This window comes from Aquila chrysaetos, chromosome 1, assembly GCF_900496995.4.
Source record: "Aquila chrysaetos chrysaetos chromosome 1, bAquChr1.4, whole genome shotgun sequence".
In the NCBI taxonomy this organism is placed as follows: domain Eukaryota; kingdom Metazoa; phylum Chordata; class Aves; order Accipitriformes; family Accipitridae; genus Aquila; species Aquila chrysaetos.
In genome coordinates, this window is record NC_044004.1 from 39,815,565 (window position 1) to 39,843,069 (window position 27,505).

The 27,505-nt window shown below is 36.8% G+C and overlaps 1 protein-coding gene across 8 annotated transcripts in view; it reads right to left on the reverse strand.

The window, feature by feature from the left end:
- Positions 1 to 10,305: 10,305 nt before the first annotated feature.
- Positions 10,306 to 27,505, reverse strand: part of NEIL3 (nei like DNA glycosylase 3) — a 32,219-nt gene continuing 15,019 nt past the window's right edge. For 4 of the 8 annotated variants that reach the window (XM_030016957.2, XM_030016948.2, XM_030016931.2 and 1 more), the window contains 5 exons: positions 26,456 to 26,622; positions 23,222 to 23,391; positions 19,679 to 20,081; positions 17,606 to 17,780; positions 14,542 to 16,770 (listed from right to left, as the gene is read on the reverse strand). In XM_030016957.2, coding sequence (XP_029872817.1) covers positions 16,594 to 16,770; positions 17,606 to 17,780; positions 19,679 to 20,081; positions 23,222 to 23,391; positions 26,456 to 26,622 — 1,092 coding nt within the window. In that variant the 3' untranslated portion in view covers positions 14,542 to 16,593. Of the gene's footprint in view, positions 10,577 to 14,540; positions 16,771 to 17,605; positions 18,051 to 19,678; positions 20,082 to 23,221; positions 23,392 to 26,455; positions 26,623 to 27,505 lie in introns of those variants that run through there. The other 4 variants (XM_041123094.1, XM_030016941.2, XM_030016974.2 and 1 more) reach the window with 4 other exon arrangements.

Below are 27,505 nucleotides of genomic sequence, written 5' to 3' on the forward strand. Positions count from 1 at the left end.
CTATTATCTGTAGTCTGTGTGTGTGAGGAAACATCAGTGATAAATTTACTATATGCAAGTTCTAATACGCAAGTAGTGTGTGTACGTGAAGCACTGAACTACAAATGTTCTCACTGGGGGATCTGTTCATTCCTCCACATCAGTTAAATTAAATTTACAGCAAAAGAACATTACTGAAATGTCCGTGGAGCAGATGTGGCAGAATCTCAGGATTTTATGACTAGCTATGTTATTATTGTTTAAGCTGCTGAGTCAGGCAGCAAACATTTTTAGATGTTTGTGCATTTAATGATATTTGCTGTGTTTTCATTCTCTTCTTTTTTCCCCCCCGACAGTTGGAATCAACGTAGGTAAATACACCTGCTGGTGCAATACTCTCTTGGTGTGATTAGCTGATACGTTTACAGTGACAGGTGGTGGTCTGTGAAATAAAAGCAATAGCAACTTCAAAGTGTGCCAGTTGTTTAGGGAGTTCCTGTTACTGATGTTTTGTTGGGTTTTTTTTCTAGTAGGATAGGGAAAAATCTTTGACAATTGTGTTGTAAAAGTCAGAGGGTTTTATTGGTTAGAAATGGTGATTTCGGAGCTCTGTGTGGAAAAAACTTTCATATGTTAGATGAATGGGAAGTTTCTTAATTTCACCCTTTGCATTCTTTCCAGGCTGACTCTGAAATACGTTTCGGCTCTAATTCTGTTTGTTGCTAAATTATTATTTTGATTGCTGGTGTTGTGTAAAATATAAAAAGCGGTGAGCTCTGCCACTTGAATGTAGTTTTGAAGTTGGGTTGCATTCTATATTTCTGCTTTCTTACCATTTGTCATTTAAAGATCCTAGGGAATAAGAAATTCAGTTTAGTAAGAAATCCAGTGGCCTTGGTTTATTTGAATATTCCGATGTACAGATGGGAAGAACCTGAACTTGTTACTTTTCCAAGACAAGCATACAGAGATTGTTACAGAACCTAACCCTCCCAGCAGGAGAAAGGCTTTTTGTGAAGGAGTGTCTACATTAAGTCTGATCTTCTGACTGCATTTGCAGACTGTATTTAGTCTTCGTAGAATGCCAGAGTAACTGAACAGGAAAAATGCACTGTGATACTCTGACACTTTAATTTTTTGTTTTCGTTGTTAGAAGATCAAAATGTTTAAGATACCTCTCTGTTGAAGGTTTAGTAACTTGAATTCACAAATGTATATGGTCTCAGTTACGGATGAGCTTTTTGTCACATGCTGACAGCATTCCCTGGAAGTGTTTGAGGCCAGGCTGGATGGGACTTTGAGCAACGTGGTCTAGTGGAAGGTGTCCCTGCCCATGGCAGGTGGGTTGCAACTAGATGATCTTTAAGGTCCCTTCCAACCTGAACCATTCTATGATTCTATGACAGATTTTTGTAAATTTTTTTCCCACTGATTAATTTCTTGTAAAAGAAACAAAATTACATATTTACATATAGACATTTACATGTTACAGTGGTGTTTCATAATGTTACATTAAGCAACCATAATATTAGATCAGCTTGTAATTGCAAAACTGAAATGGGAAATACAAACTAAATTTCTCTCTACATGGAGTTTTAGGATCTGGATGTTTTATTGTTTGAAAGTCTGAAAAATGTTTGCTTCATGTTAATTTCCACAGGCTATGTTACCACATTCATTTTACTCATAGCCTTTACCAAATTGCTGTGTAGGTTCTCTGTTGTTGCACAGGACCTTGACAAATTAGATTCTCTTCAGCTGTGCAGGTTAAACAAGGTTTTTAGGCAAGTTGTTTTCACTTGTCACCCAAGTTCTACTGTACCCCTTCCTGCCACTCACTCCTGCCCCATGCAAAAGTAATTTCATCTGAGGCTTAAAGTAGATTTCAGGATGACTTTTGCTAAGGGCTAGTATCAAATACTGCTGAACCCATTTCACAAAATCATCTCCAAACCAAATAGATATATTGCTTATACTCACTACAAACTACAGTGATTTTTAAAGCACTCTGGTCTATCTAAAGACTTCTTCCATGTATAGGCATGCTCCTTTTCCTACCTTCCACCTTTGAAATCAGAAGCATACTGGTGGGGTTTTTTCCTCATCTCCTACCATTAATGATACTTTATACTTTCTTCAGTTGTGTAGTTTGTTGTTTGATAAATGTTTTCTCCATGTTAATTTGCTTTCTTGTTGCTATCTCAGACCTGTGTCGTCATAACAGCTTCCTTGACACATTCTGACTATATCCATCCCGGTTCAACTGTTGGTTAATTTTCTTCCTGAAGTTTGCTTTGTGCATGATGTAGACTGTCTTGTATTATTATTTTGCCAAATAGTATTTGGTGGGGAGGATCCAAGTTCTGGATGTTAAGACTTCTTAAAGAAGGCATAAAAGTCAGGGAGTTTTGAAAACAGAATGTGTAGGATTTCAGTTCCATTATGTGTAGTCTGTGTGTGTGTGAAGAAACATCAGTGATACAGTTAAGTTTGGGGGGTCAATCTCAAGCAGTCATTTTTCTTGATGTTTGAGAAGCCTACTGATCTACTTGGCGGGGGGAAGAAGGGGGGACTTAATTTTTTGTGTGTGTGTGTTTGTAAATATGAAAAATAATAGATAATACTGTATTGTCATGAATTAACTAATAGCGAGTTAGTGATTTAAATGCTGGCTGCGGAAATTGCGTTTTTGAGTATTGAGGGAGGAGTTACTCAAACTGAGAAGCAGTATCAGAGTAGATTCCAGTCTTGCAGTACTACAGATTTAGGATTATACTTAGCTAGGTCATGAATGCTTTATTGTTCATAAGTAGATGCTTGATGGTATATGTGGTTATTTATTAAATACAATGTGACAGGCTATTTGAAAATAAAAATGGTTGTGCTGCTAGCTTAATACTACTCCTGGATATTCATTGTTATGAGAAAAATTCCAAGGCAAATTATCATAGATCATCTGTGAGGATGAAGGTTGGGTTGGCAGGCTAATACATAGAGAAGTATAAAGGAACTGAAACTTCCCATAAATTAGTATTTTTATCTGCAGCACTTTTCCTGAGCATTAAGGAGCAACATAGAACTGACAGTTTCCTACTTCTGTTGTGTAATCAATTCTTTATCTATGGAAGAGTTTTTTCTGAAGGATTTACAGTAATAGATGAAGTAAAGCATTATAGATTAAAAGGGTGAATGTAAAAAGTATTATAAACAAGTCGAATTCATATGCAGTCAAGTGTGTTTTGCTAATTTGGTTGTTACCGAAGACTAATTTGTGTGTTGTAAAGTAGAAAATAAATTACATTGGAGTAGCTGCAGTGTTAAGGAACTGTAACTATTTAAATTCAGTCTGTACCCATTCTTAGGAATCTGTCAACGTGAAAACTCCTGTGATCTCACTTCTCAGCAAGAGTTAGGACAATTTTTGTTACTGCTTACTGAAAGTGCTAGCCCCACAAAATGGGCCTTTAAGGGGTAACTTCGCTTTGCCTTTGCATGGGCTTAAGGATGTTAATGGCCTTTAACTGATTTCTGCAGGGCTACTTGTCCCTGCCTGCTGTATGTCTTTGCTGGACGTTACTGTTCCTGTACCAGGACTGGCAGACTAGAGTGTATGCATTCATCTGAACAGCTTCATGCCGGATCCAGCAGTTTAACCTCTCTGACCTCCATCTGCACTTTGCACTGAGAATAGGAGATGCCTGCACCCCATTCCACTGGCCCTGCTGTGGTGTTCTTAACTTCTGATCAAAGAGCAGTAGCAAACAGCTCCAGGGCAATTTGACTGCAGCTGTTTGCTGGGGGAATGTGCATCAAAGCCTTCAGGTACGTATATAATACCATCCTCATTCCTGTGAATTGAGCTCCTAGGCTCGTAGTTACAGTGGTGGTAATAAAATCCACAAAAAGCAACTATACTGAACAGAGAACAATTAGTGAAGTGCTGAAGGCAGTGTTACATTTTAAGCTTTGTCCATCTCTGGAGTGTTCTGGATAAAGATTTTCTTGCCTCGAAAGGGGTGGTACTACCTGCATCCTCCAGTATGCATTCTCTCTTCAGTTATGCAGTTGGGTTTTGGTGACTGTGCAGCTCCACAAAATGGATCAGCTTGCTGGTCTGGCTGAAAACTAATCCTTTTTTGCTGTTCTGTTTTACCATACAGCCACCCAGCTGGTAATACCAACACAAGGTAGGCTGTAGGAATACACAGTAGGGCACTGAGGAGCACAGGAAATTATCCAGCTGGTGGTGGCACATACTTAGATTGGCAAAAGCAGACTCTTCAAAATTTTACTGCAGACTGAACTAAGGTGCCTGTCTTTCTGCAGGTTTCAGGATTCAACCTTCAAGCTAGATGCCCATCCTACTATTTTTCCCCAGTAAAATTCAGTAAGAGCCATGAGAAATCAGGATTTGAATCCAGGACTCTCACTACTTCAGGGAGCATTCTCATCAACAGGCTATCGTTGTGTTCCCCGTATTCTCTCTTCTGCCATGTAAATATTTAATTATTTACCATAGGTTTCACACCCTAAAGATGGGAAAGCACAGTCTCCATACAACCTTTTTCTGATGGCCTTCTCTTTGTTAAAATGTGAATTTGAATTTCTTCTGACTGAGGAGGCTTTACAACTTAGATCTCATACTTCAGGGAAACTGCTGTTACTACAATGTCTTACGAAAACATGAGCACCATTAATTCAGTCTCCTTGACTGGCTATTTAATTGAAAGTTGCTGTGAGATGTGCTTTGTGTTTACACCACTGTGTTTTGGACAGAGTACTGTATTGGGCTCTCAGGGGTTTCTGTCACGGGGATGTCTGGTTACTGAATCACAAAGAGGTTTAGGCAAGAGACAAGTGCCAGTATGCTCAGCGGAGCTAAGATAACATCTCCAATCACATTCAAGAATAGAGCTATAACCCTGTAACTTAATTTGAAAAATCAAGTCTCTTTCAGATTTGAGAATAGAAGTTTGATCTTGCATAAAGTTGTACTTGTATAACAATAATGTAGTGCTTCAGTATGACAAATGTAAGTGCTAATGCCAGATAAATATTCCAACTGTCGTTTATAATTGTCATTTATGTACCTTTGGTCAGTCTTAGCTATTCATAGTATGCCAATCAGTGTCCTACTTAACTATTATGTCTACTTTGTAGCTGTGATTTTTCCAGACTTACCATTTGGGAAGAACTTCAAATGCATACTAGAAGTTGAGGCAATCTGGTCATATAATAGACCATCTTGTATAAGTGCCTCTAAAGCATTTCTCACAGTGAATAACAAAATCACTGAGCAATACAGAACTACTGAAGCCTTTAGACCCAGTATGCAAAGATTAGAGTGTTCCATCCTTAGAAAGGGAAAAGATCCAAGAGGGACTTGGGAGTCCAATGTTTTAAGCTTTAGGGGGACCTCAGTACTTTGTCTCAGGTGCTGCTTTCTAAATTTGTAGGCATCCCAAATCTCCTGTACATGTTTCTGTTAGTGGAGATGCATAAAACCAGTAACTTCTAATGCTAGGAAGCTAATAGGCCCTCAAGCTCTGGTCATTCTCTTATTCTTCTAACCCCAGTGCCTGATCCAACAAGGATGCTGGCACACTGAATGCTGCTCAGCAGATCGCTGGAGTGAGTTTGTTTGCCTGTGGATTGTTGCACTTGCTTGTTCTAATGACACTGCTATTATATGTGAAATGTGATAATCTATGTTCAAATAGTAATCTGCCTGATTATCCTAGAACGCTGAGGCTGAAAAATCTTTTCCTCCTTATTCTCCTGTAAAAAGTAGCAATTAATTTCTACAAGGTGAAACAGTTTCAGTAAGAAATGTGAGATGGTGAGGAAGATAGCACACGAAGATCTGCTTCTCTAGGAAGATGGAAGTAAGATTCCATGAGGATACACATCCTGACATATATCTGTTCCTCTGCTGGTATTGGTTAGGTAGTACACGGTACCAAGGATCTGGTAAGCATTCCTTGAATACCAGCAGAGCTCAGAAAATGGCTAAGTTCCTGAGCAGTTCACTAACAACAAGACATTAAGGGCAACTTTCTGGTGAGTAAAGAATGAATGTAGATTTCTGACATCAAGAATCTTCTATCAGTGAGGTTTCTTAAGCGCCCATCTATTAAATTTCCATAGTAATAAGTGTCTGTTCCCAAGGAGGTTATAAAGGCACATGACTTAATAGTGAATGACTAACAACGTACCTATCTCATGCAGAAGCACCAAAGAGTTACAAGATAGGCATTCTTGTCTCATGCCTATGACATCCAATTGAGTAGATTTTATTCTCAAACCAAATACATGAGATTGCTGCACTAGGCAGAACCTTTCCCTTTATGCCAGCACAGTTTCAGGCCTGCTATCCCAAATGTGTGGAGAACAATACAAATCTCTTCTTTTTACACTGGTGACAAATTTCAGTGTTTTTAATGAAGTTCTGGCAATGTTAGCATCCTATCCATGGGAGAACAATTTAACAGATGTCAGTATATTAATCATGTAGCCAAGCACACAAGATGTATATGTTTCATGGTACTTTATAACTGTAAGAGCTACATTCGTTAATTCTTATTGCAGGGAATAAGTGGGAATTACTTTTTCTTCTGCAATCTGAATAAATATTTTCCTGAATCTTGACTGCCTTAAGCTCAACCCTTATTTGGGAAGTCTTCCGAATGTTCTAGAAAAAGTGTAGTTTTATCTCTTACCAGTTCAAAAAGAAACTAATATTAAAAAAAATCCTTTAATTGTTCATGTGCCAGAGTAGAGAATTAGGGGCAGTTGGCAGGCCCGTGAAGAAATTATCATAGAATAAATTATCATTATTACAATACATTTATCATTATGGCAAAAACTAAGTGTGAGTGGACATAAAGGGCACTTGCAGGTCATTCCTGTTGACCTTACTGTCTACTTCCAATGCAAAAGCTTTCTACTATTTGCAACATCTAGGAAACAATATTTTCAGTGGATATGAACAGTATTCCTGAACTTACCTGCTTTCAATAAAGCGGGATAAAGCAAGATAAAAATTCTAAATAGCTTGATTTTAAATACAGTGGGAGTTAGTTGGGTGTACCTTTCATTTTCAAAGTTGATACAGGTGTGCCCTTTTAGCACTGAACAGCCGGTGTGAGTGGTTTGTGACTCGCTCATCGTGAGCAGACTTGCAGACCTGCTGCCGTTTGGCGTCTGAGCCTGCAGTACTGCCACAGGAGTAGAAGCTGAGAGCTGCAGATTTTGTTTTCTGCCCAGTGTCATTCTTGTTCCTAGGAAACAATCTCAACGTCAGTCACAAGTTTTTCATCAGTAATTTCTTCAAGCAAGCAGCCTAAGCAATCTGTAAACATAGCTTGAATATAATCACCTAAGCTATCATTAAAAGATTCATCTCCATCAGCAGAGCCTGCTAGCTGATTTGTCACGTGAAACCTTGCAATTAACACAATGACTAGTGGTTTTGACAAAATACCTGAGTGTGGCTTGATTAATAGTGCTATCTCAGGAATGGCCTTTTCCAGTATTTATTACCATCAAAGCAGTCAGTCCTGCATACTCTGTTGTTTTGAAGAGACTTTACAACAGATAGATACACTTAAAGATAGGCTTTATCTGGCTTCTGGAGATTTAAGTAACAAAGTTCAAGTGCTTAAATTTTTTCATGTGCTTCATGTATTGATATAACAATAAATAAAAGTTAATCTGTCTTGTGCAATGAATCAGAGGCTTTAAACTGAATTTGAAATTAATGTATACTAGGTAACACCCAAACCTAGATTGTGTAGAGCAGTGAGGGGAAAAAAAAGTTGTTTGAATTGCAGCTGATTATTGTTACCGGGGCTGTGTTCAGTACTGCAGTACCTAATTTATTACATTCAAACTAGCATCACATAGTGAGCTGGGATTTGCTAAATAAAGTTTTAGGTTAGTAACCAAACCACTTTTTTTTTTATTTTTTTTATTTCTTGTGCACGCTACAGTTTCAGGGTTTAATTTCCCCCTGCCTGAATTTCACCTTCTGTTTTGTCCCATCACTGCTTTCCTCCTATTTTAACCCATAACTACATAATTCCTGTTCTAGTTTATCAAAGCAAGTTATAATTGGCAAAATATAAGTAGCTGAAACTTCTGTAGTTACTGTAGTATCTGTGTACCTGAATAGTTTTATGGCAAGAGTATAGAGTTTCTTTTATGCTTATGTTTCATTCTGCATTGTGATGTACAAACAAGCAGAGTCAGGCTATAGAGTGATACTTTGAACAGTTACACCTTGCTTTTGATCACCTGATCTGTGTCACTACTGGTCTCTGTGGGAATCCAAGAACCTTTAGTAGCCAAAGTCAGGACTACAGGCTTAATACATTTCCACTGAAAAAGGAAAACCTTTTTCTGGTGTGATTATGTACCTTTTTTGACTTCTAATTCCTTTTCAGTGGTTGCATATCTCTGACAAAGATATAAAAGTTTCTAAGGTAACTTTCTGAAACCTTCTGTCCTTATTGTGAACTTCCTGTATTTTGTTGCTGCTACTCTTAGCATCTGATACTGGATTAACCTACTTATAGTCATCCCGAGTAATTTATGAAAAAGAAAAAAAATGTTACTTTTTTTTTTAATTAGAGAATTCAATTTTATTAAAACACAACTTGGAGAAGTTGTGCTGTTGTAACAGTAAATATTTCTGTTCTGGTCCACTTGGAGTCAGTTCATGTTTTTAAGAAAAGTATTTGCTGAAAGGCTGCTTTTATATAAAGGCAGTTCTTTTGTACTTGTAAAGCCTTGTCCTATTAGACTTTTTTAGACTGATTAAAAATAAACACATTCTATTTTTCTAGTGAAGGTGAACTGAAATGTAACATGAGACATTGCACATGTTTCTAGGTGAAGATGTACGGTATTACAATATTAGGTAATGACTGAACTTTGGAAAGGAGCTGAGAAATGGCAAATACAGTGCAAATAACATGAGCTATCAGAGAAAGCAAAGGATAAACTATATATTCTATCTGTATGGTGAGGTAAAAAAACCAATAATGGTAAGTGCATTATTTTTCTATGTTCTTCTTTGTACGAATGGATTTTAAGCTTTCTTGTGCATTCCATATATTGTAATTTGAGTGTTTTTTCTAAAGACATTTCAAAACTTTCATTTGTATGTTTAAGATCATCCTGAAGTTCTAGAACATATTAATTTATTAAATAAGTGCTTGAGTTTTAATTTGTTTCTTTTTGATTAAAACCTTAGGGTTTTGGTGGCATATAATTATTTATACCCTGAGAAATGTAGTCTGAATTCTTTTTATGAGAGATTATACATTGGTTTTTTTCTAGTTGTTATTAATGGGCATTGCCTTAGGTTTGAAATAATATTAGTCTAGGCCAATATTCTGCTTTTCAACAGAGTCAACTAGCTGGAGTGAAAACACCTTGCAAATGCTACTTAACTCGGTTGGGGGTACAAAGCTGGCTATCCCTGCGTGATGCGGCATTGTGTTTTCTGGATAAAGTTTAAAATACATTTCCCAGTTTTCCCTGTTTCAAGTGTTTTTTTTTTTTTTCCTTTTCCATACTACAGTGTCCTGGCCTCTAACAAATTATGAGGGGTTTTTGCAGGTCAAATCATTACTGTCACTGTCATTATGATGAAGTATTTCCTGGGCCAGAACGAGAAGGAGAAGTTATGTTTGAAGGAAATAGCTGCAAAGAATTTCTAGATTAAGTGCATCTGGAGGAAGATGAGTGGACATTAATACACTTAAACTGATTAAAGGAGCATAATCTGCCTGTTTTCTGCAAAAGGGTAGGCTAAATGATTACTGTAATCCTTTCTAGATTTAAAGATATGTGAATAGATCCCTCTGAGGAATATGATTCTGTCAAAAAATGCAATATATAGAAATAAGTTTTTCATTTATAGGAAACAATAAACTTCTACCCCATCTGTCTTCCTGGATCCTATGATCAAAATTTAAGGGCAACTCCTATTCAAGTTGTTGCCTAGTGCAGGATGTATATGCAGATTTCTTCAAAAATCTGCATTTGCTCTGCATAAACTACAAACTAGTGGAATACAGGCAAGTTCTTATCCAAAGATGTGATGCTCAAGCTGCTGTGCTAAGGCCCTCTTCAAGCACTGCATTTTTGGAGCTGGCTGGAATCAGCCTGGAGCACAGACCTGTCAGCAAAATTTATGCATAGGCCAGTTTTTAATCTAGTGAAACATGCAGTTGGGTTTACTCATAATCTGAGATTAAGGCCTGTTTAATCTGAGCACAGAGCATTTGGATTGCAGTTAATTTGTTTAGTTCATCTAAAATACAGGTGGAGATAATACAGGTTGGTGTGAAAGACCACATACACATATGATTTCTGAAGGAAGGACTTAGGTTTCAGCTCCATCTGTTGCCAAACCAGTTGAATGGGCCGCCTTCTGCCAAAACAGAGGAACTCTTGCTTCACTTTTTCCTTCAGTGTTCCTAACTACACAGTTCCATTCCATCTTTAAATCGGGCTCTGCTGCTCGTCAGTGCCTTCTGAGAGGTCTGTCATTACTCTGCGAACTCTCTGTTAAGGTCTCACCTGAAACCTTAGTATTAAAAAAAGACTAGCGTTAGGATCTTTTCACAGTATGATCATACCACATGAGTAACAGCTAGAAGGCAGTCATGTTGTTTGCAGTTGATTTTATAATAAAAATCATAAACCATACAAACTCTGCAGGGACCTGCACTCTGTATAGGAATGGCAATTGAGTTAAGTTAAATAACTGAAGCACTGACTATGTTTAGACAAAACTGTGTCCACTCTTAATTCTACTCAGCTGTAAGTGTGCTTGTTGCATTTTTAATAAGTTTTTATCTGGAAAATAGTTTTATCATTGGGTTCTCTCCTTAGATTGGATTTTATTTTGTTGTTGCACTAAAAGTATAGCACTTTTCCACACTTCTCTAAATTGATTTTGATTGTACGTTTTGAATATTCAAGTAAAAATTGGACATAATAAACAACCTTTCAGGCATTAGAGGAATAAAAAGATGGACATACAACATATTAAGTTACAACTTAAACTGACTGGCTGTCATCAGCAAAAGTCAGTACAAGTGTAGCTGATAGCAAGTTAAATTGCACAGTGCAGAAAGGTACAAGAAAGATGCTGAGAAGAGTTTTAAATCTTCTAGAGATTTTTTTCAGAGAAAGAGGGCCTACAGTTGCTGTGAAGTCCATGAAAGAGTTTGCAACACCTCTTGATTCCATGTGAAAGATACTTAGCCACTTGTCCTAGTTTCAGCTGGGATAGAGTTAACTGTCTTCCTAGTAGCTGGTACAGTGCTATGTTTTGAGTTCAGTATGAGAAGAGTGTTGATAACACACTGATGTTTTCAGTTGTTGCTCAGTAGTGTTTAGACTAAAGTCAAGGATTTTTCAGCTTCTCATGCCCAACCAGCGAGAAAGCTGGAGGGGCACAAGAAGTTGGCACAGGACACAGCCAGGGCAGCTGACCCAAACTGGCCAACAGGGTATTCCATACCATGGGATGTCCCATCTAGTATAGGAACTGGGGAGTGGAGGTGGGGAATTGCTGCTCGGGGACTAACTGGGTGTCAGTCGGCGGGTGGTGAGCAATTGCACTGCGCATCATTTGTACATTCCAATCCTTTCATTATTGCTGTTGTCATTTTATTAGTATTATCATTATTAGTTTCTTCTTTTCTGTTCTATTAAACTGTTCTTATCTCAACCCACGAGTTTTACTTCTTTTTTTCCCGATTTTCTCCCCCATCCCACTGGGTGGGGGGGGGAGTGAGTGAGCGGCTGTGTGGTGCTTAGTTGCTGGCTGGGGTTAAACCACGACACCACTAATGATGAACATTCTTACAGATATTAAGGAAAGGATGGCATTTTCCACTTCTTTGAAAGTACCCTTCCACCATCAAGCTAAAGCACCCTTACTTATGTTTTCCATTCAGAAAAACAAGTGAGAACTAGCACTGTTTTAGACAGGAAGGTGGATGCAGAAATAGTTGCATATGTATAATTGTAAAGGTCTGTAGTCACAGCTGTGACATAGTCATGTCTCAAAATTTGAGTGCATATTTTCAGTGTAAATCTATTTCTCCCTCAGTGAATTACTAATATAAGACTATTGCTTCAGCTCTTGATCTGTTTGCTGAATTCACGTTGCCATCAAATGGTAGTTGTGCATGTATAGATTAAGAAAAATACATGTCTGTCTAACAAATAGCTGGTTATAAAAGTACTTTAAATAAGGGTATAAAGGCATGAAACCGGGCATAAAATTTGTTGATTCTAACCTGGATGTCACAAATTGGAAAAGAAATGTTACTTTCAAAGTGAAAGATACACTCTGCCTATACTTACTTAAGCTGTAATAGTAACTAAAGTGCTACCATAAAGCAGAAATTGGGTATGGCATTAGCTTTTTCTAGGTTTAAAATTTTTACTTCACAACTTGTGTGACCTTGATTTGATCCTCTAAAAATGGTTTTACATAGCATCTCAGCTGAGTTCAGAGAGCTTTATGAGGTTAGCTTTGTGGTATATAAAACCAGAAAACGTGTTTTCTGCATAAGGTTAAAGACAGGTTTCTGTCATGAGTCATGCTATTGCTTTGTAATGTTAATGTCTAAAAAAGCTCTCTAAAAATCGTAAGAGGGAGCACTTAGAAGTCAGCTTTACAGGAAGACTCCTTTTTATTACAGAACTACCCTCACCACCTCATTCAGAATGCATCTAGTCAAAGCAGCTTATGTGAGCCTGTCAGTCCTAACAGCCTCTTATAGACACTGGCAATACATCCCATTTCTCAGCTGTGTATGGGTACAGGTTAAAGTAGCAACTCTATGTCAGAACCCTAAGGCCTTTAAAAAGGGCTGCATTTTTTTAAAAGCTATTTACATTGGCTTTCATGAGGAATATAAACGACAGAAAATGTTTGGGACAGGCAGTTCCCTCTTTTAACTAAGGCTTTGTTATTCTTTTTAGCCTTTGCAGTTGATTGTATGCAATGCAAGCCATTAAAATGTGTAAGACAGATATGAATGTGAAATAAGCGTGTTCTGTCACTTGCACTGGAATAGGTGAATCAATGTGAAAAAATAAACACATTTGTAAACTATTAGGACAAAAGCTGAAAATCAGGACTTTTTATCTTGAGCAAACACAAGAGATCCTGTCCAAGAACTATCTACCATTTTACACTCTTGGTTGCAGATTCTTTTTGAAAGGTTGAGAGGGGGATCTATTCCAAGGTCAGTTTTCTTGCCAGCTTTTTTTTTATTGAAACCTTTTATAACCACAGCTTGTTAAACAAGCTACATAGTGCTGTCCTCCCCAAGAAGAGGAGGAAAAAAGTAAAAAAAATTAAAAACCCCACCATTTGCAAAAGCAGAAAGTTATGCAGAGGCAGCTGGTGAATTAGAATTCACTGCCTCCTGCTTAGTCTCTTACATCACTGGAGTGCAAACATGCCAGATTCCTCCATGTGGTAGTTCACTGTCATGAGCTCAGGCTATCCTTGCCCTTTATTTCCATTTTGGCCTTTCCTCACTTTGTGATACTAAAAAGCCAGGATATATCATAAGCAAGTTTAGGCTGATATAAATATATACCACCCCTTCAAAATAGATGCCCAAGGGAACACACTCCACAAACTTTTGAAGTTTATAGCTTAAATGGGTGGTATTTATAGGGGAGACATGAGATTAAAATGAAATAACTTATAATCTTGTTATTTAATGTATAGTGTAATAGCCTTAGCAATGTAAAAGAACAGTTAAGTTCCCCTACTTTCATGAGGTTTAGGGAAGAGTACTAGTCCCAGAGTTGTTTAAGTTGAGTGTTAGGTGGTAATCTAATTTCTAAATTTAAAGTTTTGTTTATGAAATAAACATTTCTCCATAAACATTTATTCCCTAAACAAAACTTTCCTGTTGCACTTCTTTAATAGCCATACCTTCCCTGTGGCTCCTGCCTTATTTCCTGTTTAAAATTCTTAAATTTATTTTTATACATTTCAGAATTCCTTTAAAACATTTTACATTTTACCTGCTAGATGACATCTCTTGCCTGAATTTGAGCTAAATATCCATTTCCTGAAACAACTGTTTGTCCAAAATAGTGATATCATCAATCAGCAATACAACCGTTCTGAAACATCTTGAGAGAGACTTAGATGCTTAGAATTCTTAACCTGTTTTATTGCAACTTCATGCACAATCAGAGACTTTACAAAATCTCTAATTTGCAATCTCACTGGTAGATAGTGAAGTACAGCTGTTCAGGCCACTTACCTCCAGCCAGCTCTGGTTACATCAACTGGCTAGCCTATTACATTATGTTTGGGATGATAAATGCAAGTCATTGCACGCTAACATTTGTAGTTAGGCTGAAAGTAGCAGAAATGAGGTAATACAGAAAGTCACTTTTAAAAAATAAAATACAACTTTTATTCAAGATGAAAATTCTACTATTTTAATAGTAAGATTTTTAATGTAGGTTATTTCTCATGCTTTTAAATTATTCAAACTTTGCAAGAAATTACTTGTTAAATAGAGGAACCAATGATCAGGACAAAATACTTTATTTTAAACACTTTTCCTTAGTTTAGTCTTTAAGCTGGACATACTACTCATTTCAATAAAGAATTCAGATTGTGCATCGTCAGATGCAACATCACTGTTCCAGTATCCAGGCAAAATCTGTATATTGCTTATGCACTTTTTTTACAACATGTTCTAGAAATATAAGAACAGAAAAAGGAAACTGAGTGCAGTAGCTAATAAAACCAGTTAATCCTTTAAAAACTTGTATGTGTTACATGTAAACAGATACTTCTTGTCTGGCTGTTAAGATAAAAAAAGACGTAACAGCCCAACTGTTATCTTTGAAGTGTCAAAGTTTGAAAAAGTCACTTAACTTTCAGCTTCAGTGATACCTTAACATTTGTTGAAGGCAAGTGATCAAAACCAGTTGTATTTCTTTTTTATTTTTTCTGTTTAGCTGAACTGCTACAGAGTTATCCCTGTGTAGAACATCCAAACACATGTACGATTTAAAAATAAGCAGGTGCTTTATCACAGTAATCAATTGTACAAATATAAGAAGTGAGGAACTGGTTACATAGCAAATTTAAAGATTTAGATGTATAAGCATAAGCTAGCAGTGACATATTGTAACAAGCATAATATAAAAAGATGGCAATGGAAAGTCAGTCTTCACCATGTGAAATAGCTTGTTTTTTTCTCAGCTGGAGTTCTGTACCTCACTTTAAATAATAGGCTTCATAAAAGATATGTGTTATTTGGAAAGTGTCCATTGAGCAACAGAAGGATTATAGTTTCTACAATCTGATTAGAAAAGATTTCCTTCATATAAGGTAAGTTTTAAAAGATTTGAAAGGTATCAAAGGCTATTGAAAGGAAGAAATAATAAAGCCTCTGAACGTGTGTTGGTTCAGACAAGAATTAAACGGTTTGGCTTGCACTGTGGCATGGAAGATTTAAATTGGACTGAAGTTCCACAACTTTCTCAGGAAAATAAAGTAGTTCTTCCCCCTCAACAACAACAAAAAGGCAAAAAAGCAGTTAGCTATCAGAAATGACACAATTAATTCTGAAGCATTTACATAGACTGAAGGACCATTTACAAGAAGCTTTTAAACCTGTTTCATGTCTCACATTTTTGGTGGGAAGCAATGCTACTTCCCATTACTTTCCTTTAAAAACTGATTGTGATTCAATAATTTATGAAGATTTGAAGAATTTTGTTTCTGCTTTACTTCACATTTGATAATTTACCATATTCTATTTACTTTTCCCCTTTCTTCATCAAATAGTGGTAAGTCTAGGAAGTGTAAACTGAGTTTTAACCACCTAAGAAGTATGGGTTTATTATACAACTCACATTAATTGGGGAAAAAAAGTTCAGTAGCAACTAGAGTAAAATGTTAAGATCTGGATTTAAAATATATAATTAAGAAAACTGCAGACTCATGTTATTAGTTTTAGGGCAGTTTTTGTCTTTGTTTTCCAAAACTAGCAAGGTCACGCATTCAACTATGGTAACATTCAAAATGTACAGTCTGTTGCTGTTTCATTTTAAGCTCTGAGGAAATAAAGCATGAAGTGGTATTAAAAAAGTATATTCAGTTTTTATTAACTTTTATCAAGTACAGGTTTACATTTATGAAAAAGTCTATCAATTTAAAATACTAATTTAGATTAAGTTATCCATTCTACAAATCACATATGCTTGAAAGTAGGCAGTGCTGTCAAAATTCAGTGGTATTTACATAAAAAAAGAAAACGGTTCAATTTTTTTATTAGAAATGTAACAGTATGTTACAATACATTGCAAGCTAGATGTTTATTTCAAAATACTATGCAACATGCAAGCAGTGTTTTAATTTTTATAGGACTATGTAAAATTACTCTTTCCAAATCTGCAGTTGTTTACATTGTTGAAGCTATTTTACTAATTAACCAGTGAACAGGGAAAAAGACAAAACAAAACCAAACCAGAAATGACTAGCAAAGTTGTATGCCCTTAAGACATCCTGAGGAGCAGATAACTAGAACATTGACCTCAAGGAATAACCTGCATACCTGGCCCATTTTCTGCCCATTGGAAAAAGCCACACTGTTTTTCTTTTCCAAGAGGGCACACAAAAAAGTTCTTCCCATTATTGAGACCAATCTTCAACACAGTCTTCATAACACATCGCTTGCCGTGATTACAAAATGGAAAATCCAGGTCAGCCCACTGCAAAAAGAAACAGGATTTAGGCGCAGTTTTAGCATGTGTGATGGCTATGAATTCCTTATTTTAAAATTAGCAATGGAAACAGATCTACAGGGGACACCCTAGAAGAAACTCTTCGTAGTAGTTAAGATAGTTGTTTTTTCTTTTGTGGTCACTGATTTTAGATTTTTCTTTAACATTAATTGCAACCATATGCACTTTAACTGATGTAGCTTTAATTGATGTTAACACAGTTTTCTTCAAATTAACGCATTATAGTCATTACTGTCTTGAGTTCATCTGTTAACTACCTAGTGGTAGGTGACTGAGTCAAACTCTTCTCAGTCATATACATTCATAGCAAGGAGCAATGGCCCCCAATTGCAGCTAGGAAGGTCAGGTTAGAGGTATTAGTGCAGCAGTGGGAGCGGTTGCCCAGGCAGATGACAGAATCTTCACCCTTGGAGGTTTTCAAGATTTTGGCTAGACAGAAATGCATCTGATGTCTAGATCTAGAGTTTGCCATAGTCCTTCTTCAAAAGCAAGAGGCTGAACTAAACAACTTGTACAAGTGCCTTCAAACCAACATTTCTGCTATGCATCTGTTTTACATCACGCAGAAGAAGATTAAGAGCATTTGGCCAAGCAGGTGCCTTCTCAGGAGCAAGAGAAGTAACTAAAACTGTAAGCTTATAACTACTGTTATGCTCTTAGTTTCAATTCAGTGTGCAAAAATATTTAAAGTTACCCCAAACTTTAAATGGATTTTATTTGTCCACAATTACAGATTACTGGGGCAAGGAGGCTGCAGGAACAAGTGCTTATTAGAAGACAGGCCCTGAAGTCATATACATACTTGAAAGTAGTCACATCGAGATTCTCTGGGTAGAGGGCAGGTATAAAACTGCCTGCCCTTGTTTTCTCCATCCTTTCTCACAACTCTGAGGCTGCAGAGACGGCTGTGTTTACTGCAGCGAGGATGGCCCATGCTTGACATACAAGTATCATCTGTCATATTAGGTTGAGATGTGCTGTAATGACAGGTTACAAAATGACTGCTGTGTAATGTTAAAGGGATTACCAGCCAAAGAACTCTCTCCTACCATTACAATAGCTCACTCAGTGTACTTTTACACACAATGACAACTAGAGAACTTACTTTTCTAATGCACCCTATTGCGCCTTTAAAGCTGACTGATTGCTAGTAGTGAATAGACAAGCCTGTGTGCTTTTCTTGCAGATATACCAGTTTCCACAGCATTAGCCCATGTTTTAAATTATTTCAAAGTACTCAAATGAATCTGCAAAACAAAATAAGTATTACCACCACTATTACACTGCCCACCCCAAATTCCAATATATTCTAAAAGAGTATTCTGCTCTCAGTGGGAAAAAGACCAATACCAAGTAATTACTCCAGGTTAAAGGTATTTGTGTGCTTCACAGAAGACTCCCACCCTCTTTACTAAAAAGTTACAGTAATGCTCCAAATCATATTCAGACAAGAAGTAATCCATCTGAGGGGGTGGAAAAGTGTTCTCTGAATGGGATAAAGTTTCTTTTTTTCTTCCTCATGATTGAGATAGTCAGAGATTATCTGAATGCAGTACACAAGGCTTTATTTAAAAATGGTAACATGAAAAAGATTAGTTCTCTGAAATGTATCTTTCCAATGTATTTATAGAGCAGAAAAGCAGTGATGAAGCCTTAGCAAAAAAAAGAAAAGATTCATTAATTCATTCTTGTTAAGTTATCAGCTTAGGAGTTTTATGTTCTCTTTTATGTCTGGAAGATTGCAGTCCTGCAGACATCAGCAGTTTTCTTCCAACACCTCATTAAAACAAAAGAAAAAAAAACACCCAAGTTTTTGTTGGTTTTTGTTACAAAGTATTTGGGTTTTGTTGGTTTGTGGTTTTTTCTTTTTTAAAACATTGAAGCTGATGACTTGCTATAACTACCTGTTATTGTGATTGATACCGTCTCATTTCTTCTTTGCACTCCTCTATTCTCAGTTATCCTGCCTACATCCTCAGTTCTCTGTAGTCCTCTACTGAGACAGCAAGGAGAAAGGATATTCATACAGCCTAACCTAGCGAGCCAGTGAGATCCTGTTTCAAAACTGATGCTTCAACAATGCAAGAAATAATTTCTGTATTTCAGAACAGACACATGACCAAGAACTTTGTAGCATGGCATTAATATTTCACATTCACCCTGCATAATTTACCACTGTGACATCTCCCTTGCATCCCATTACTGTTGTGTACTCCTGCCCAACTTTTCCTTGACAACCCTAATAGTTTCTCACATTTCTCTTAACTAGGCAACACATGTGTCTGAATAGGGCTGTGTAAATAAAAATTCAGGATGGTTAGAGCATTTAAGTATTTACATATAGGATCAGGAGGAAAGTTAAGAGAAAATAGTGATGGGAGGTTCATCAAGGTACCTATACAGAGCTTTGTATCATGGAAGAATGTTGAAAACTGTTAGTTGACAATTAACTTCAATTAGAATATATTCATTCAGCTACCTTCCTTTTGTCATCTTTCACAATGACTTCAAGATGTCTTTAAGCAGATAGCAACTACAGTGCTAAGATCAGACAACTCCTTACGTAGAACTGTGCTTGTTGACTTATTAGAGCTATATTATCCTATTCCATGGGAATAGCTGAACTATAAACAGCTGTTTAGTTAACAGCAGTAGTGGCCAGATGCCAAAATCAGGACTTTTCCAGTGACTGCCTAGGTCATTCAGTGCTTTTGAAATCTGAGTGTAATTTTAGTTACCCAAGAATAAGTTACCTCTGGCAGAAATCCAAAGACAACAGTGTCTGAACCCAACAGCACAGTATTCCATTAATCTTCAGGGATAAAGTTGGTTTATGGGATTATAAAGACACTTGTTTACATTTTAGAATACATACCTGATTGCTATATTATATTGGTGAACTGAGGGTATATGATCAGTTTTCTGTTTCTTCTGTACATGTTTGAAAGAGAGAGGTTGCTGACAGGAGGACAAAGCCATAGCAGTTACATGTGTTGAGCAATCCTCATCTGTGCTTCCACCTGTCTGGTAGACATTGTTTTGTATTTGTTTACAATTGCTTTTTGGAGCAACACACTGAGAATGTCCATCAGATATTTGGGTATTATTTCTCAAAACAGCTTTGTTACCAAGATCTGTTAAGACAAGAGTTGTAGTTCCAAATGCAGCTTTCCTGTTGATCTTTATTTCTGTGCTTGGTTTTCTGAAATCATTACAGGGGTACTTCATTAAGTTTGTGTTAAAGCCTGCAGAATCTTCAACATTCTCTGTCTTTGGAACTAAGGAAAAATAAATTATTGGTTATAATCCATCTGTGTAGAGTGATACATCATATTTCTGATCTGTATTCGTAAGTCATCATAGAGGAAGTGAAAGAGTAAATTTACCATACCATCTTGAAAGATCTCAGAACTTGTCACAGATTAGATATAGTACCAAATTTCTTACAATAAAAAAAGCTTATGCACTTTTGGAGTCACATACAACATGTGCTTCAAGATAATACTACTATTGCTTGAATAGGACCAGATGTGAATCATACTCTGTAAATGAAAGTTATTTGAGAATTAGCCATACAAAATTGAATTTGGCCCAAATACAGGGATTAAAATATTTAATTTTTTTCAGAATAACCTTTTATAACCCCAGCACTGGGAGATCGCAGGGTATGGTACCTCCAGCAGCAATACATTATCTATTTTGAAAGTATTGTTTTACTATTGACACAAAAAGGAATATCCATTTGTTAGGTTTTCTAGTGCTTTCAGGGTTCCATCCTTTCCAAACATTGTGCATATCCAAACTTATTGATCCCTTACTGTAAGAGGCTTTAGAAGCAAGCAGTTCAGACATTTACTTTGCACTTATTTCCTAACATGAACAACAGTATGTTTCTTCACAGAATCAAAGGCCTGGCTAGTGGCCACTAATCATTCCAAAAGAGTGGGCATAATTTCTTAATGCCAGTTTAATAAATAAGGAGTCTGTAGGTAATATTTCCTGAGAAAAGGGTGAAAAGAAAAACTTTATGGAGTGCCTATGTGCAATCTTTGTTAAGCAGCTGTGAAGCCATGGTGTTCAAGAACAGAGTCCTTTTCTACCACCTCCAGCTAGTGTCTCCCTCTTGCATCTTCCCTCTGTAGAAGGAAGAAGGAATTAAGCAGAAGAAAAATGGGTAGATAAGGCATACACAACAGCACACTCCAAAGGCATTCTCACTCAGAAACAAAGTAAGAATTCCTATGGTTTACTCTGAACAATACTTGGTTCCAGGCTCCTTCCATTTTGCCACTGCTGCACAGTGAAATATACTGGTTCCAGTGCATTCCAATTTGTTTAAGAAAGAATGGAAGCTTGGCCTTGTACTTAGCAAAGGAGCAAGGAAAATAAGATGTAATGGTAAATAGTTATCTCTGTCTACAGACTGAATTATTTCAGCTGTATGGCCAGCAGCTAACTTTACGTACCAAATATTCAATCCTCAAAAATTCAAATGTTTCTGCTGACAGTAGTTCATTTTAGAAACAACATAGAAGACAAAAAAAAAAACCCAAAGTGAGAAGGCAAGGAATCTTAAAGTTTGAAAAAAGAGAGGTAAGCAAAACCATGTTTAAAAAAAAAATAATTCTCAAATACCACTCCTATGATGCAAAAATAAGTCTTATTTTAAAAAAAAAAAAGAATTTTTGTAACAGTATTCCACCAAGCCTAACACATCTTCAAATTCCAGGCCTGTTTTCAGTAATGGCATACAGCTAAACAAGTGAAACTTAGAATTACAGGAAAAGGAACGGTATTTTGTTACAAAGTAAAACATTTGTGCACATGCTGTTACATATTTTAAGGTCCAGCTGACAGTATTAATTCCAGGATAAATGTTAGTTGGTAAATCTGAGTCTGTGGACAGATTAAAACTTCCAGGTTTCCGGTGCTGATTTTGCAGGAGAATTACGCAAGATTAGCCTCTGCTGGCAACAAGTGTCATGTAAGGCACAAAGTCATACTTTTATTGATTTCTGGCCTGAAGAAATGGACTTTAGATAGTGTAAAGTAAGAGTTTCACACACATCACCCCATTCATAAAAGGAAAAACTAGAATGAAGCAATACTTTTAAAAACATTAGAACTTATTTTATAAGAACCAAGATCAGTACCACAAAGTCACTACTTCACTGGCTGGGAATTCGGAGGCAGTTTGGAAAGCATGGCTCAAAGTACCATTAAAAGCTATGGGAATGTGATCTTTGATTCTGATTTCAGCATATATACTTTGAGTCATATAGTTAAATTCAGTGAACTTTTAACAATAGGTCCTGGAACCCATATAAAAACATTAATTCTTCTCAGATACATAAAGCCTGTATATTGTTTACAAATATCTTTTCTTTCAGTTTTGCAGCACTGGAACTAGTAAAATAAAGAAATAAGTTGTAGTATGCAGATTTCAGTCACTTCATTGAATAATTCACTACATAATGTGAAATGGGTATTAGTTTTTGAGGTAGCAAAGTTTCAATATGGAATTCTTATAGAATTCGCTTTCTCCCTGAAAAGCCACACAAATGCAAACCTCTAGACTTTTGTTTCTTGGAATATATGTAGCAATTCAAAATGTTTCAGAGCAACAGTCTTGATCACAATAACTTCCTGTAAATCCCTCCAGAGTAATTTACTCACTTTTTCTACAGAAAGTGAAAAAGAATACAAAGCTCCTCTTCACAAAGAAAACAGGTCTTGGTGGAAAGTCTGTCCATTACCTCACTCATCCCTTCTTAACATCTAAATTTCCATACAGAAACCTGGAGAGAAGCTAGCATGTTACTCATTCTATCTTCCTGTCCCTTTCTAGGTCTCATTCACAGCTGCTTCTGCCCACCAGATCTAGATAGCAGCATTAAAAGCTCCAGCAAGAGACAAACAATAAATTTAGGTGAGAAGTCCAGAATCATCCTTACTCTGAACTCAGAGAAAAAAAACCTAGCCCCTGAGAAACCCGACATCCTTTTGGAAAGGGTACCAAAATATACTGCTTTTGTTCACATGAAAGAATGATAATTACTTTTCTGCCCCCTGGAGATTTCTCCATCAGGCATATGCTGCAAGCTTCTAGTGATTTTAAGGAGTGGAAAGAATGGCATTTTGTCTCACTCCTTGCCCCAATAAAAACAAAGGGTTACTGCAGATGCATGTCTATAGAATCCCACCTGCCCAGAAAGCTGGAATACAAGAGACTTTTGGGGTTTAAGACAAGACAGTTTCCATGATTGTCTGTGTAAGATTTCCCCAAAATCTGACTTTAAGTTAGCTAAAGTTATATAAATACAATTCACAATGAGACACTTCTACAGTTCTAAAAACTGCATCAAAACCACAGTCCTCCTCCCTTTCCCAGTATAGGTTCCAGACAACCTTTCAATACCTTCAGGCCTTGAAGTCAAACAGGCATCACAAATTTCAGCAGAAGGATTGTTTATTAGGGTACAGCACATACACGTCCACTCCTCTTCAGATTTCTGAGCTACATGTTCATTAGAACATGACCCCCTGCCATATGCCCAGCCAATTAGGCTATTTCTAGTTGGCAGTTTGCTGTGGAAAAAAAAGAATGATGTTAGTCTTTTGTGACGTTTCTTCTACAAATTGCCTTACACCACTATGTGCAGGGAGGCACAGGGCTACAGAACAAGTAGTACACAGTGTTATGCCTGCCTATCATAGCTTGGACAGCATGTCATGGTTGAGTTTGATTTTTTTTTTTTTGTTGTTTAACTCAAGGGCAAATCTTTCCCAATGCTGCAGAAGTAATACAAATAAAAAATATTTAAACAAAATGGACAGAATGTTAGTAATTATCTGATGTACTCTCCAGCACAATGCCCTGGCCTCTCTCAAATTCCCTACCATTTTCGAGTACTGCAGCAAGAAACTTGGTGACAAAGGGAGACTGTTTCAGCACTTTTCTCCCATCCCTCGTACAGAATGCTTACTGATACATTACTGGATGAAGAACTGTTCAGAAGCCAAACTACAGAAAGTCACACAATCTAGCAAACAAATTTTTTTGCTCTCATTTAAATGGTACACATTAGACCACTTTGTTATCATAGCAGCCAACAGAACTGAAAACCTTAAAAGTTAGAAAGTCTTTCTTGTGTGTCACCATTTGCTGGAAAGCCTTTTAACATTTAGAAGCCTGTTCAGAATTAAGGATTTTCTTTTCCTTTTTTTTTTGGTGCTTTTTTTTTTTTTTTTCTTCATCAGAAAGAGCTCAGGAATGTCCTAGCTGTGACTGGTGAGCCAAAGCTGTACTCCAGCCACATCTATAGATTTAATTATATTTATTTTTCTGTAAATTATAATACCTCCTACATCAATACACTGATTTAGAATCATAGTTACTATTTTACAGTCACTACATGTTACCAAGGACTAATTTTATTATAGTATCCAAACATGGTTAGCATGTTAAATGTAACTTGAACTTACCTGTTCAGTAAGATATGTATGTAAATTTTTAAGTACTATGGTTGATAAGTCATCAGGTGTTTTTCTCCATAGTTTTTGCGAATGCACTTTTTGGACACTTTTTTTTAATACTAAGAATTTAAAAACTTCAATTAATAATGCAAATGCTGTACTTGGGAACTGTTGTGATACTCCTTACACCTATCATTTATTCCATAATTATCGCTCTCCTTAACAGGCTAGATTTCTAAGATAATGGTAGGGATATCCACTACCTACCACGTTTTACACAACAGGAAAACTAAGGAGGATAATGAGAACTGTTGACATACAAGAGATCCTGTGCTGTCAAGAGGTAGAACAGACATTACAGTAGCATTCACCAAAATACTGTAGCTCGATAACAAAGCAGACAAACTGGAAATGTTAAAAATGGGTATTTTGACATTATTAGATGAGTTTTTCTACTCAGCTATTAAAAATATATTACTAAACTGAATATATTCAGCATGTCATGTTTTGGAGTGTAATTCCATGTCATTCCCCCGGTCCATCTGTCTTGTCATTCCCCCCACCTCCCCATTTTGGAGCATGAAATATGGGGGGAAAAGTATATTTTTAATATTTAAGGTACATTTGAGTTTGATGAGGTAAACTTATAATGGATATTTTCTTAATTTTTTCAGCTGAGCAAAATCATAAGCTACTTGACTTGACCCAAGAACTACTGGGTTAAATTCTACAGTTTATGATCTGTAGCATCTCAATCTGATCACATGGCTTCTTTCAGTCTTCAAATGTGAAAAGCTTGGAATGGCAGATAAACTACTTGAGCTACACATACTTCCATTTGGTAACAGTTACTGCATAATAGAAAATAGAGCAGTAGAACACATTAGGATGAGAACAGCACAAGAAAGGACCTTTTTATTTTATAGCTACCATTACCATGTTTTTCACTGAAATATACCACTGTTTAATTATTTGTTTAAAAACAACAACAACAACAAAACCAAACCACTACTTGTTCTAGAACAGGGAGAGAAAGAGTTTTTTGGTTTTTTTCCTTGCATCATTTGCTAGTTATCTGACTCAACAGAACACTGCCGTCTTCCTACCCTTCTGCAAAACATTTGTCATTATTACTTTCTGAAAATACAGCAGATTGGGATTATCAGCATGTGAAATATTTATCTTCGATGCTGGAATTTTCTATATTTCATCTGTACTCAAAGGCAATTTTTAAGCTTTAACCAAAATCCCTTTGGCCATCTGAATCTTGAAAGAAGGTTGGAGGTGGGAGAGGGACTTGCATGTTCTGTAAATCTTCTCTAAAAATATATATACACACAAACACACACACACTAATGAAGGCAAAGTTTGCAAAGCAAAGCAGTATCTTTTGTTAGATTGACAGAACTTAGTATAAAAAGGCAAGATTCTGAAACCTCAGATGAAAATTTTCAAGAATAACTTAGGTATGTAAGAGTGAATAAGGTGCTTTTGGAACTTTTACCTTTTGACCCTTTGTGACATCAAACACATTTTGTGCTTTTCTAAAATAAAAGGAGGAAAGCTGCTGCTAGCACAATTTATGTTGGAGCTGAAAGTGTCTCTGTGGCACACCTGTAGTAAAAGCTTTCCAAATCCATTAAGGAGGAAAAGTCCTAAGCCCTACAATATTTGCTGCACTCTGAATTTACTGAAGTTTTAGTTATCCTCAGTGTAACTCTACAGCCACAAAAAAATTGCATAGATTTTTTTATGCATAGATGCATAGCTATCTAGATATTCCAGGACTGAAGGGGCTATCCTATGAAAACAAATAGACACATATTCCTACCTTCCGTATGCCATTCAACTTAGTTGTGTGTAAACATCCAAGCCTATTATATTTGTAACAGCAAGAACAAGGGGCAATTTTTCCAGCAGCAGTGAATAATTCTGAGTACTCTGAATTGTTTTATAATTCCTACATTTGATTAGAGTAATAGCTGTTTCGTAATAGACGGGGCCTTTGAAGGAAATAGTATCAACGAATCAAAGCTTGTGCAAAGTCAAGTGAATTTAGATATAAAATGCACAAGGATCCATTCTATTTGAGAAGTGATGTCCTCTTACTGTAACAGCTCATTGAGGTTCTTAAGCACTTTGATGCTTAAAAGTGTTACAAAAGTTACCATCATACCTAACATTGACGAGCTGGAGATCCGCCTTTTGACATTGAGAGCAGAAGTAAGTCATTCTGTTACTTTCTCCTAAACGACACACAGTAATCTTCCCATTGCACTGACCACAGGCTGGGCGCTTGTATACTTTGTAGTGTTTGTAGAGCATAGACCCGGTTTTGCGGCACTAAAACAGAACATGTTTAAAAACCAAGTTAGAGACCCAGTATAAATTTTATGTCAGTCCTTCTACAGTTCAGCTGAAGCAAAAATAAAAAACCCTACTTAAACTGATGGCTCAATGACTACATAAAGATATTTAAGGCACACTCATAAAGGCTATCATCTGTATTTCATATTCTTTTATGAAAAGAATTGATTTTAAATCAGGTGTAACAGTGTCTGGAATTCTCCTCATAATGAAATAAAAGACAACAAAAAAAACATGCTAGCATAGTGCAAGCAAATACGTGCTAGGGACTCCCTGAGTTCAGCTGGACCAGCTAGCTCTGATTTGGCACCAGTCATCTTTGACCTGGCACCTGCAGGAGTGTTCTTAAAGAGCTGATGAGCTCCAATCAATGCAGCACAGAAAACAATAATAAAACAAACATAAACTACAAAACCAACACCACCTTCCCTCACCCCAAAAAGAACCAAAAAACACACTGCAGAGCCAGCTCAGACCCGATGCTACAATCTGGGTGTCGTGATTTAACCCCAGCCAGCAACTAAGCCCCACACAGCCACTTACTCACTCCTCCCCCTGCAGCGGGATGGGGGAGAGAATCAGAAGAGTAAAAGTGAGAACTTGTGAGTTCAGATAAAGGCAGTTTAATAGGAAAAGCAAAAGCCATGCACGCAAGCAAAGCAAAACAAGGAATTCATTCACCACTTCCCATGGGCAGGCAGGTGTTCAGCCATCCCCAGAAAAGCAGGGCTCCATCATGTGTAATGGTTACTTGGGAAGACAAACGCCATCACTCCAAACATCCCCCCCTTCCTTCTTCTTCCCCCAGCTTATATGCTGAACATGACATCATACAATATGGAATATCCCTTTGGTCAGT